Raw genomic sequence first — 12,889 nt, 5'->3', positions numbered from 1 at the left:
CTCCCATTCCATGGGCTGCCTCTTAGTTTTTTTGACTGTTTCCTTGGCTGTGCAGAAGCTTTTTATCCTGATGAAGACCCATAAGTACATTTTATCTTTTGTTTCTCTTGCCTTTGGAGATGTGTCCTGAAAAAGGTCGCTCTGGCAGATGTCATAGAAGTTGTTGCCTATGTTCTCCTCTAGAATTTTGATGGATTCCTGTCTCACATTGAGGTCTTTCGTAGTGTCCTTTGCAAATATATTCTCCCATTCCATGGGCTGCCTCTTAGTTTTTTTGACTGTTTCCTTGGCTGTGCAGAAGCTTTTTATCCTGATGAAGAGACTGTCTTTTTTCCACTGGATGTTTTTTCCTGCTTTATCAAAGATTAGTTGCCCAAAGAGCTGAGGGTCCGTTAGTTTTTCATGCAGTGTTCAACAATTCATTAGTTGCGTATAACACCCAGTGCTTATCAGCACATGTGCCCTCTTTGATATCCATTACCCGGTTATCCCATTCCCCCATTCCCCCACCACCTCCCCTTCTGTAACCCTCAGTTTGTTTTCCAGAGTCCAGAGTCTTTCATGGTTTGTCTCTCTCTCTGATTTCTTCCCTTTCAGATTTCCCTCCCTTCCCCTGTGATCCTCCACATTTTTCCTTATGTTCCACATATGAGTGAAACTGTATGATATTTGTCTTTCTTTGCTTGACTTATTTCACTTAGAATAATCCCTTCCAGTTCCATCCACGTCGATGCAAATGGTAGGTATTCATCCTTTCTGATGGCTGAGTAATATTCCATTGTATATATGAACCATGTCTTCTTTATCCATCTATTGAAGGACATCTCAGCTCCTTCCACAGTTTGGCTATTGTGGACATTGCTGCTATGAACATCAGGGTGCATGTGCCCCTTCTTTTCACTACATCTGTATCTTTGGGGTAAATACCCAGCAGTGCAATTTTGCCTGTATTCATAATTGAAGGAGGTCTAAATTTCAGTGAGAGGTTAGTAAAAACAAATATGTAATTTTTCTTAATCCAGGTTCATAGATCTTTCCCAATTCAGATTATATCCATAGAGCACCATGAAGGCCTAAGATTCTAGGTTAAGGAGCTTCCTATAAATTTATTTCAATGCACCCAATATTAAAGGAACACTACCTTTAAGGAACATTAAGGAACGTTAGAGTAGAGCTGTAGGACCTGTCCCTGACCCCAAGGCACTTTTTGAATAATAGGAAAACTATAATATACAAGGAAAACCCTGAGAAGTGCCATAGCAGAACAGAAGAAACCTTTTGTGGAGATAAGAAACCAGAGTTCAAAATGATATTTGCACTTGTCCACAAGGATAAGCTGCATTTTTTTAAAGGGAGAGTGCAGGATGGGGGGAAGAACACCTAAATATCCCAGGTAGAGAAATTAGTATGTGCAGTGGCCCAGAATGAGATAGGGATGGAGATGGCCCATTTAGAAGCAGGTCTGCTCCAGGGTGAATGAGGCCTACACAGTGAAGAGTAGGCAGAGAGGCTGGGAAGGTAAGTGGACGGCCTTGAACGCTATGCTAGAAAGTTGGGCCTTAATCCTGTTGGCAGCGGCCAGCCAGCCTGGAGGTGAGCAGAGGGGGGCAGAATCAGAACACGGTTTTTTGAAAGAAAGTGCCCAGGGAGGAAACTGATGAAAGAGGTAGGATTCCAGGGAAACATTCCACAGCCTAGGAGTTCCCTTTAATTCACACCTTTGGGAAGAATTTTCAAAGTTAATAAGCCAGTGTCAATCACAGGTCATATCAATGTAACATCTTTAGAGCCTAGCTCACAAGCCCAAATATTTAAGTCAAATATTTGTTAAAGAAATGTTACTTGAATAAATCAATTGGTAGAAGAGGACCCAGCCTGGGTTAGGAATAAGCATGTCATCCATGCCAGTGTTGTCTATGCTTCCTTCCTCCTAAATAGAGCATGACCCCAGAACAAGGGCTCTCCTAAAATCTACAGCTGTCCAGCTGAAACCAAACTGGAACCTACTTCCCCAGAATCCCTGCCCAGGGTTTCTGCCATTTCCACAGTGGCTGCTACTCCAGGGAGATCAGCCTAAGATCTCCTGAATTTCATTGAGGACAAATAATCTTAAGTTTTTAAAAACAAAAAAATAGAAAGAAAAGCAAACACAAAGGGACTTCTATTCTTGCCACCACTTAACTCAGAAGAAAATGTGAGTCATGAGGACAGGTTCATAGGTCTGTACTCTCCTGTTTTCTGTGTGTCAGAGGTAGAAATGAATAAGGGTAATAACATAGCTGGGGCCTGAAGGTAATACGTAGAACAGGAGTCTTGATCAAAGAAGATCTCCTGTTCTTCCTTAGACTAATCTGGAACCCAAGTGTGTAAGATGAGCTGAATGCCCAGACCCACTGCCACACAGGGCCAACTGGATGCTCACCCTAGTAGGTACCCACTGCCTTCCTTTGAGGCCTGGTCTTTGCAATTTCAATGAGAAGAGGGTGGTCTAGTTTGGAAGGCAAGAACCTGAAAATAAAACTTCCAAAGGCAGCAGAAAGTTCCGGGACAGCCCCTCAGCTTGGCAGGAGTGGAGGAACTGGCCTGGGTGGGGTATCATTTCAATATGTAGAGAATTAAATCCCTTCCAAACCCTGTCCCTGAGGATCTAGGCACAGCCTGAGTTTAAAGACTGTGTAGGGAACAACAACAACACAAAAGTTTGGGTGTGGCAAGGACGGTGTCACTCTCTCATATACACTAGCCCTCCCACCTTTAGCCCAAGAACAATAAGTATACTGTTATTTATTGAACAATGGAACACAGACACTTCCCACACCAATCTCTTCACTGGACACTAACAAACCTATCTTAGTAGTCTGCCATCCAAAGCCCTCAACAAACTGAGATCTCTCCTGTGTCCCTAATTGGCTGGTCTAGAAAAAAAAAATAACCAGGCCAGATACTACAGAAGCTGGTTACTTTGGACTCTGGGTCTGGTCAGCTTCAAAGAAGAGACCAACCCTCTCTTTTCCTAGAGCCAGGAACATCCAGGTAAGCAGTAGCCAGACCACAGTGAGTAGATTAGGGCAATGTTTCCCCTCACTTGTCGCATATCACTGAACTACAAGATGGCTCTGTCTGGAAAGGAGTTTGGGGCAGAGGAGAAAGTAGAGAGAGTTGAATAACCACAAGTAACTTGCCTAAAGCATGGACATGTAAGCCAGAATTAAAATGACTGGCCCCACTTCATGGATGATGAAACTGAAATACACAGAGGCAGGTGACAGAAGGATGGAAATGAACACTTAGTGAATACTAACTATGTGCCAAGCCCCATCACCCACAGTCTCACTTAACATCACTGAAGCCAAATTTACTCAGCCAGCAAGTGGGGAAGACTCGTATTATAGACGTTCCCGGAGCTCCTTCCGTGACTCCACCCTCCTCTCTGGTCATGCTGGTTTCACTGCTGTCTTCAGACACTGCCTTGGCAGCTATTTTGGCCAAGGCCCAAACACTCTGGCATTGAAAGCCTGAGCACATCTGGGAAGCACTCCTTGGGAAGGCCCCCTCGAAGGGGCAGAGCTTGTGAGTCAGCCCAGTTTGTCTGAGCTCAATGACCTCACCCCACCTGCCACCTCCCCATTCTCCTCAAGGGCCCACCCGCTCTGGCATTTCAGTGGAGCTGCTGGTATGAAGAAGACAAAGGCAAGTGGGTGAGGGGGACAAAGGCAGGACAAGCCTTACCAAAGCAACCCCAGAACTTCAGTCGCTTCACTGGACAGAGAACAGTCACCACAGTGTTACTCAAACTACCTAATCCCCATTATTTAGGCTCCAGCACCCACCATTTCCTGCTGCCAAAACTGAGGGGAGGGGAGGGCAGGGCAGGGCAGGGCAAGGCCTGGTCTGTCTTGCCTCTTGGGATGACAGCACTGCCTCAAGCAGCTGTTTTCCATAAGGGGGAAAACAAGGGTTGCTTTGAATCTCCAGCCTAGGAGGCATTCTCCCTCTCACCCTCCCCCTCCTCCACTGACTCACTCACTTCCCAGCAACTCACCACTGTTGACTTGGAAATGGTACCTGGAATGGTATCTGTTCTGACCTCTTCCTGCCCATCTCTAGACCCTTAACACAGCCATCAAGACCTGCCTGGGGTTAACCCTTCCTATGCCTGTGCCTTTTCCCAGTAGTTCTGGAAAGGAGAGCCTCATCCAACCCCATGCACACCCATATCTGAATGGGTCAGCAATTCTTCAACCACTTCAATTGCTGCAAAGGCCATGGGAGACAAGGATTCCCCTTTTACTTGCTTTGGCTCAGCCCTGCCCTCCAAAAGGTCCCCAAGAAGCACTGGGAGACAAGGGCATACTGGAAATGGGGTGTTACTCCACCAGTAACTATATACTTGGGGGAGTAACCCCCACATGTTACTAATCACTCTTAGCAATAAGAACATACTAGTCACTATGGGAATGATAGTTCAGAGCAGAGGCCAAAGCTGTAAAGGTCAGAAACAATGAGACTACCTTAGCAAGCTGCAGCTTCCCCATTAATCCAGCCTTAATTGTATGGCCTTTTGATCAAGCTCAGACTGAGGTAGAGTCCCCCTCTCAACATATGAATGTCAGGAAGTAAACTAGCTTTTCGCCATTTGCACCTAACTCTAGGACGTATTCTCAGAATACGTCCTCAACCAAACCATACTCCAGGATCAAACAACACCTACTCCCTTAACCTCCACCCCAGCTCATCTCTCCTTCTTAGCTACAGTGGCTGTCCCACCCGTTCCTCAACATAACCATTCCTACTCTTTACAGTTCCTCAAGATTTAAATCCACTCATTCTAGAATCTCATCTGGCTCCTCCAGAATAGCATCCTTCTGAACTTCTCATCCCTGTTCTCCAAGAGAATAAACAGTCCAGAATCCCAAACTGTCAGACTTGAAAGGAACCTTAGAGATCACTTGGTTCAAACTCTGCAACATAACATCTGGGGAAACTGAGGTCCAGAAAAGGAGAGGCATTGTCCAAGAGTCACACTGCTGCTAGGCAGCATGTGATCAGTGATTCAAAACCTGGCTCTTGATCCAGTGGCCATTTAATAAGCTATAGAACCACCCTGGCACTTAGAAACAGTAGATACCTCAGGTGAACCACTGCTGAGGACTATGAAGACTATGTGGAGGATGCTGGGCCATCTTGCTCACAGGGCCTACCTCACAGGGCAGACACTTAACCAACTGAGCCACCTAGGCACCCCATGTTTTTAGTTTTTAGCTACATTGTTACAAATATCCTACCTCCCAGAAATGATTTAAAATGAAAATGTGTTCAACTGAAGAGGGGCTACCCTCTTGGCTCCCCAAGAAGTCCTCCAGAGAGCCCTTTCAGCATAAAGGACTCTTTCACTATGGGGACAAACTCTAAAATGTGATTAGATTTCTAGCTGGTTAAACAATGTGAAGCCATGCACATCAGGTGCACACACACATATCCTTGCATGCATTATTTTAAATGTCTTCTCTCTTGGAAGGAATGAGAATTTTCCACAAGAAGCAGAGCCCTGAGAAGAGGTAGAACACAACAGAACACCTATGCTACCTTGTCCTTACAGAAGCTGTCTGATCTTCCTTAATCTGGGCTCTGCCTTGCCATTTTCTCCAATCATGTTTCACCAAAATACACAAATCCCTACTCCCTCAACACAACCCACGAGGACCTCCAAACTTTCTTCAGCTGGTATCCAGGAAAATCACAAGCTGGGTCTGCAAACCGGCTTATCAAAATCACCTAAGGAAATTTTTGAAATACAGACTCCCTGAACTCACCCACAGAAATTCTGATTTATTATGTAAGAAGCAGGGTGTGGACTGGACATCAGAAGTTAAGAACTTCAGATAATTCTAAGGCCCAGACAGATTGGGGAACCTCTGGCATGGAATACAGCTCCCTGAACCAACCATCCTCTCATGGGCTGGTTGTCACTATGGTTAGAGGGATGCTTGAAGGAAGGAAAACACAAGCAGAGAATGACTATGGAGACATTTAGGCTTCTGGGCCTGGTGAACAGCTCCCTAGAGTTGAATGAAGCCCACCTCTACAAAAGATCAGCAATGCAAACAGTCCTGCTACTGCCTCCAAACCCCTCTGCAACCTGGTCTCCCTATTTGTAAAATAGAGCATGGATTATCCTTGCCTCTTGCTACCTAGTATCATCACTCCCCACCACAGACACTATTGTGCACTAAAGTAATGTCTCTGTTGTAGGAAGAGCATAGCTTTGTATTCTGAACCTATAAGTAAGATCCAGCTCTACCAAAAAGCCATGAGCTCTCCACCTTCCCACCTGTAAAGGGGGTATAATGATGCCAACCTGGCAGAGGGCTGTGCAGTGCTAATTTGGTGTTTCCCAAACCTAAAGGATCATAAGAATCATTAGGGCACTAATTTAAAAACTTGGATTCCTGGACCCCATTCTAAACTTACTGAAACAGACTCTCCAGAAGAGAATCTTGGGAATTAGGTTTTGCCCCAAGTGATTCTTATCCCTTAGAAAATTTAAAGAAACATCACCTGGCACAGACTGTTGAGAGGAGATGAGGGGTTGGATCAGAGGTCTAGCCTTCTAAACTGCTCTCTGGTCCAGATATCCTCATGACAGGGACTTTGAGGTTAGAGCCCAGCAGAGCAGGCTCCGCAGGCAGGAGAGAGAGACTTTGGAATTCCAAACAGAAAGCTAAGTGCTTTCTGGAATGACCAAATGCTCAGGTCATTGTCCAGAGCTTTCCACCATCCTCATATCTAGCTAAGAATCAAACAAATGCTGGAGAGGATATGGAGAAAGGGGAACCCTCTTACACTGTTGGTGGGAATGCAGGCTGGTACAGCCACTTTGGAAGATGATATGGAGGTTCCTCAAAAAGTTAAAAATAAAGATACACTATGACCCAGCAATTGCACTGCTGGGTATTTACCCCAAAGATACAGATGTAGAGAAAAGAAGGGGCACATGCACCCCAATGTTCATAGCAGCAATGTCCACAATAGCCATACTGTGGAAGGAGCCAAGATGCCCTTCAACAGACGAATGGATAAAGAAGATGTGGTTTACATATATATAATGGAATATTACTCAGCCATCAGAAAGGATGAATACTCACCATTTGCATCGACATGGATGGGACTGGAGGGGATTATGCTAACTGAAATAAGTTAAGCAGAGAAAGACAATTATCATATGGTTTCACTCATGTGGAACAAAAGGAATAGCATGGAGGACTTTAGGAGAAGGAAGGGAAAAGTGAAGGGGGGGAAATCAAAGGGGGAGATGAATCATGAGAGACTATGGACTTCGGGAAACAAACCGAAGGTCTCAGCGGGGCGGGGGTTAGGGATGGGTTAGCTTGGTGATGGGTATTAAGGAGGTCATGTACTGCAATGAGCACTGGGTATTATATGCAAACAATGAATCATGGAACACTACATCAAAAACTAACGAAGTACTGTATGGTTACTAACATAATAATGTCACAAAAAAAGAATCAGACAATGGGAGAAAACAGCTGATGCAGATACTTCAAAAAGTTCTAATTAGGCCTTTTTGAGTTCTCTGTCCCTTGAACACTCTATATTCACTCTTTCCTGGGAGAGTTTTCAGGCAAGGAGCAGACCTTAAATGATACTTTCCATTTCCTGGATGATCTGGGAACTTGGGAGAACAGAAGAGACATGGTGAGGAAGTCCTATATTTGCCGAGAGATGTGAGAATGTTGGGGGGATGAGGGTGGAAGTCTCAGAGAAGTGTGATTAATAATGGTGCACTGGAACCAGCTCACACTAGCCCTGATCATGTGCATCTCTTTACAATTCCTCCCTCAATGACTTCACGTTGGTACCTTGGAATCGGCTATGGTGACAGTATTTACACCACGGGGTTCAGTAAACAGTATAAATCTTGACTTCACCAGAGAATTTGTTTTTAAGTATCTACCAGCACATGATACACATGCAGGTGAGCATCTTTAGCCCCATTTTACAAATGAGGAAACTGAGTCTCAATGAAGGGAAACAACTGCCACCTTCTAGCTTCGTGACCTTGGCCAAAAGCCAGGTCTGTCTGATGAGCAACAAATCCCTGACTCTCCTTACCAGCACCCCGAGGGAGGAGGAAACCTCTCTTGTCAACAAAAAATGGATGACCCAAAGGGCTTCTCCATCATCTAAAGGCCAAACAAGGGCACCTAAATGTGCCTGGTGCCATGGAAAGCTGGGGGTAAAGAACCCAGGACTGAGAAGTGAAAGCGAAAGAAACAGGCTACCACAGGAGAGAGGCTGGAGTGAGGCAGGGAATGGGTTAGAGAGCCCCAGTGGAACACTTGCAGCAACATGGACAGGACTGGAGGAGATTATGCTAAGTGAAATAAGTCAAGCAGAGAAAGACAATTATCATATGGTTTCACTCATTTATGGAACATAAGAAATAGAAAGATTGGTAGGAGAAGGAAGTGAAGAATGAAGGGGAGGTAAACGGAAGGAGGGATGAACCATGAGAGACTGTGGACTCTGGGAAACAAACTGAGGGCTTCAGAGGGGAGGGAGGTGGGGGATTGGAATAGGCTGGTGATGGGTATTAAGGAAGGCACATATTGCATGGTGCACTGGGTGTTATATGCAAATAATGAATCATGGAACATTGCATCAAAAACTGGGGATGTACTGTATGGTGAGTAATATAACAAAATAAAAATTAAAAAAAAAAAAAGAAAGCCCTAGTGGAAGCCACAGCACATTCTTAGGGTCTCTTCACAAATATCTGACAGTGTGGGCTCTGGAAGGAGGCCCTGGGACACTGCAAGTCCATAGATCTCTTGAAGCCTCAATTTTCCTACAAATAAAATGAGAGTAATAATGCCTACCTCACAGGACTGTTGTGAGAACAACCATCGTCTCCTTTACTTATAAGAAAGAACCTGGCTTGGGGAGTGTGGGTAGTTCAATGGATTAAACTTCTGACTTTGGCTCAGGTCGTGATCTCAGGGTCCTGGAATCGAGCTCCACTTTTGGCTCCCCATTTAACGGGGAGTCTGCTTCTTCCTCTCCCTCTGCCCCCCACTTGTGTTCTCTCTCTCTTTCTCTCACTTTCTTTCTCTTTCTCTCAAATAAATACATAAAATCTTAAAATTAAAAAAAAAAGAACCTGGCTTGGCACTTAGCATGTATTACATGTTTGCTAAATTGTAGTTATTTTTCTCCTGCAACCTCATTATCCAATCCAGATTCTTCCAGGTTGCCTGGTTCACCCTTATGCGATAATAACCTTAGCTCCATGTACACAGTGTTTTACCCTTAAAAGACACTTGTTTGCATGCATTCTCTCACTGAATTCAATTCTATATGAAAGGCAGGGCATAGACAAGCCCCGTTTTACAGAAGGGAGAAATGGAGCCTCAGTGAGGAAAACAGGAATTTGCTCAAGTGTGAAGGAGACAGGACTAGAACCCAGGTCTCCCCAACTACTAGTACACTGTTTTTTACCCTTCCAAATTTCTCTTATTTAAGGTTAAAAGGAAAAAATGTTAAAAGAAAGTCCAATGTCTTACTCATTGTCATTTATTTCATCTAAGAAATCAAGGGGCCTCTAGCTCTGTCTCAGGTGCTACAAGAGGAACTATCCTTGGGATGGGAGAAGATCAATGCAGCAATGGGGTAGGAACAGTCTTCTTGTGGTAGAGGGAGCTACCCATTATCTAGGAGCAACTAGCCAAGAACAGTGGGCCAGAAATTGGTCCTGGGTCTGGTCCCAGTAACCTTGGGATAATCTCTCCCCCTTCTAGGTAGAGTGTCCCCAGCTGTAATGGGTATGCCTTGCTCAGTGGTTTTCAATTTTATTATATTTTTAGCAGCTTCTTGTCTCTTCACCCTTTCAGATGGAAAACCATATGAAACTTCAAAATATGAAGTACATAAAATAGAATTGTTCTAGTTAAAGGGGGACTGTAGCTGCCCAGGTAGCTCAGCCAAATACAGTTTGCAAACCACTAGACTACCAGCTTAGGGAAAGGGAGAGAGCTCCAGGTATAACTTTCTAGAATTTTTCTCATCTTAACTCTGCCACTGGTTCTTTACAGGACTTAAAGGACTCTCTTGGTCTCAGTTTCCCCGTCTTAGGTAGTTGGACCAATTGGCCTCTAAAGGCCACTTCACCATTGGGATTCCAGGAAAAGAAAGCCCAGTAATCCCCATGGTGAAGAACTGTGAAGAAAAGCCATTAAGAGCAAAGCGCCATCCCTTTGCCCTTGGAAAGCCCCTCAGCCTCTGGTGACTCTGAACTCTTCAGTCAGTTCCTCAAGCACTGGGTAAATGGCAATTGGGCGGGTGGGCAGACAAGCAGGAAGGCAGGCACCCCACCCTCCTTTGTACAGGAAGCTAGCTACATCCTCTTTTCCCCACCCCAGGCAGCACATCTCCAAAGGTCCCCAACAGAAGTAGTGGGGGCAGGGAGAAGAAGAGGATGAGGCCTGAAAAGAAACTGAACATGCAAATCACCACAGTATGCTAGGGAGCCATCTGGGGGGAGGGGAACGACTAGGGCCCTGGGAAAGAGAAACAAAGCAGCCCCATTCTTTACTGGGGTCCAGCTCCCCCAACAAAACCTTGCCAAATGGCCAATAGCTGCAGGAGTCACAAGGCATGAGCTAGTAGTGGGAAGCATGGGCCCACCCACTCCTTACCACTGAATTTCTCCAGCCTGAAGAGTTGGGCTTCATTCACAGGTGTTTATAGTTCTTTCTTAGGGTTAAGAACACAGACGTGTGTATAAGTATACACGAGTACACGTTAAGTGAATCCTTAAGAAACAGGGGCTTTTGGTGCCTTTCAAAGCCAAGGAGGCAGGTACCAACCCACATGCCCACACCACCAGCCCACTTTCCCGTGCCCTCCCCAAACCCTGTGACTGGGGCCCAGCCCTCCCCACATCCTGTTCTCAGAGAACACGTGGCTGCCTGGGGAAAGATAATGTCATTACCACACTTCCCCTCCTTGGAGGAGGCTTTGGTTGACTGGGGAGGGAGCTGGAGTTCTCTGCCTGATCAGGCTGAATAATCTGCAGTAAATCTCCCAGTTTCACAGACAGGGACAGGAAGGGTGACAAGTTAACACTGAGAGCAACTTCCACATCACAGGATCCATGCCTAGAGACAAATGGTGATGATCCAAAGTACTTCTGGAAAAACAAATTTTCTGGAAAAACACAAATTGGCAACTTCTACATTTGGAAACTGGAAGACAACATGCTAATGCTCTTCCCAGATTAATGAACCAGGAGATACAAAAATGCAGTAAACTTATTTTACAAAAAGTCTCCCAAACATTACTCAAGTCACTACATATGGGTTTTAGATGCCAGTATCAGCATTTCTGCTAAAGCAGCACAATCTGCAGACAGTCTTAACGGGCCTAGAGTGGCGTTGGCCACTATGAAAAAGAAAATGGCTTCAGACCCATAATAAACAGCTCCCCCAACACACTCAAAGAGTAAGGGATGGCAAGAGGGGACTACAGCCCGAGCCTACTTACTGTTCAATTTCTCTTCACTTCCCTCTGATCAGCTGACTCCCTGGCTCTCCCTTATCTTCACTTCCTAGACTATAAGTAGCAAAGAATGTAGCTGAACATTCAGGGAGAACCTCCTCATTCATCTAGGGTGAAGCAAAGAGGCAGATGCCATTCCACAGCACTGCCTCACTAAGTGTGAGTGTTCAGTGCAGCATGATCTTTGGCTAGGCTTGTATGAGGGACTTTGGCTGACTACCCCTAAGTAGGATGTCCTCAGTGCCACCCAGCCTACTACTTCCTCACACTTAATCTTATAACCTAATCTAACTCTTGCCCCCATCAAGGAACAAGGTTTATCACATAGGCCTTAAGAAAATACCAACTTCTCAGCACCTGTCTCCAGTGGATGTACTGAAGGCTGAAGAGTACTCTCATGCCCTAGGTATCTCTGTTTGTGGCCATAGCTTACAGTCTTCATTTTTGTCATGGTCATCTTCCTGGAAGCAGAGGTAAAGAAAGCCCAAATAATGTCCTTGAGCTCTATGGATCTATGATTATTTTGGAAAAGTTGCAGAGCAGGGGTGGTCAGTAAGAGAACAGGGACATAACATCCAGCTTATTAGTTTGGGTCCCTATATAGATTGATATAACTTCTTTAAAAGTTGGTTTTGTATTTTTTTTGTTGATAAAGCCACATCTTGCCCTCCAAACTACAAGCTCAGCTATCAAATTACTGAGACTGGTAAAAACTGTTTAACTTATTCAGCCAACAATAACAGGGTTTTTAGCACCCCTACCACCACAAACATACAGTATTTACACCCCTAATGCCAAGGTGAACATGCCTGAAACCACTTACCCTACATACACATACACACACACACACACACACACACACACACACACGATTTCTTTGGGCAAAGAAGCCCTTTCCCCCACTACCCTAGCTCTGGTCTAGTTTCTTCAGACAGCAGCAGGAAAGAGGCCTACCGGAATCTCTAAAGTAATTACCCAGAAGCCCCCTGCCCCTGCCAGTGGCCCAGGCAATAGACATTGTTCCAAAGTAAACCCTAAAAGTGTACCTATAATTCTAGTAAGACCTAGAAAAGAAAATAGGGCCAACTCTTACCTACCTCAGGTGTTTTAGAAAGGATCTGCTCCTCTGATACAGTTGCATATGTACACATGCTGGTTCCATACACCAACTTATCAGACACCCAATATGGATCAGGCGTTGAGATGATTTTAATGTTTGCATATGTGTGTGTGAAAGTGAGTGAATAAGCATGTAACAGATTTTTTTGGGGAGGGAGGGAGTTGAAAGGCAGTGGCCTGCAGACAAGTAAAT

The 12,889-nt window shown here is 45.0% G+C and overlaps 1 protein-coding gene across 2 annotated transcripts in view; it reads right to left on the bottom strand.

Moving 5' to 3' along the window:
- Nucleotides 1-12,889, bottom strand: part of MSN (moesin) — a 64,294-nt gene that overhangs the window by 28,090 nt on the left and 23,315 nt on the right. Inside the window, exon 1 of one of the 2 annotated variants that reach the window (XM_034649986.1) lies at nucleotides 10,716-10,766. The exons of the other annotated variant lie outside the window; for it this stretch is intronic. Within the exon in view, the coding sequence (XP_034505877.1) occupies nucleotides 10,716-10,751 (36 nt within the window). The 5' untranslated portion in view covers nucleotides 10,752-10,766. Of the gene's footprint in view, nucleotides 1-10,715; nucleotides 10,767-12,889 lie in introns of those variants that run through there. 2 annotated transcript variants of the gene reach the window in all.

The sequence above is a fragment of the Ailuropoda melanoleuca genome, chromosome X (assembly GCF_002007445.2).
Source record: "Ailuropoda melanoleuca isolate Jingjing chromosome X, ASM200744v2, whole genome shotgun sequence".
Taxonomy (NCBI): domain Eukaryota; kingdom Metazoa; phylum Chordata; class Mammalia; order Carnivora; family Ursidae; genus Ailuropoda; species Ailuropoda melanoleuca.
The sequence above is the reverse complement of the archived record's forward strand: the minus strand, read 5'-3'. Positions and strand labels throughout refer to the sequence as shown.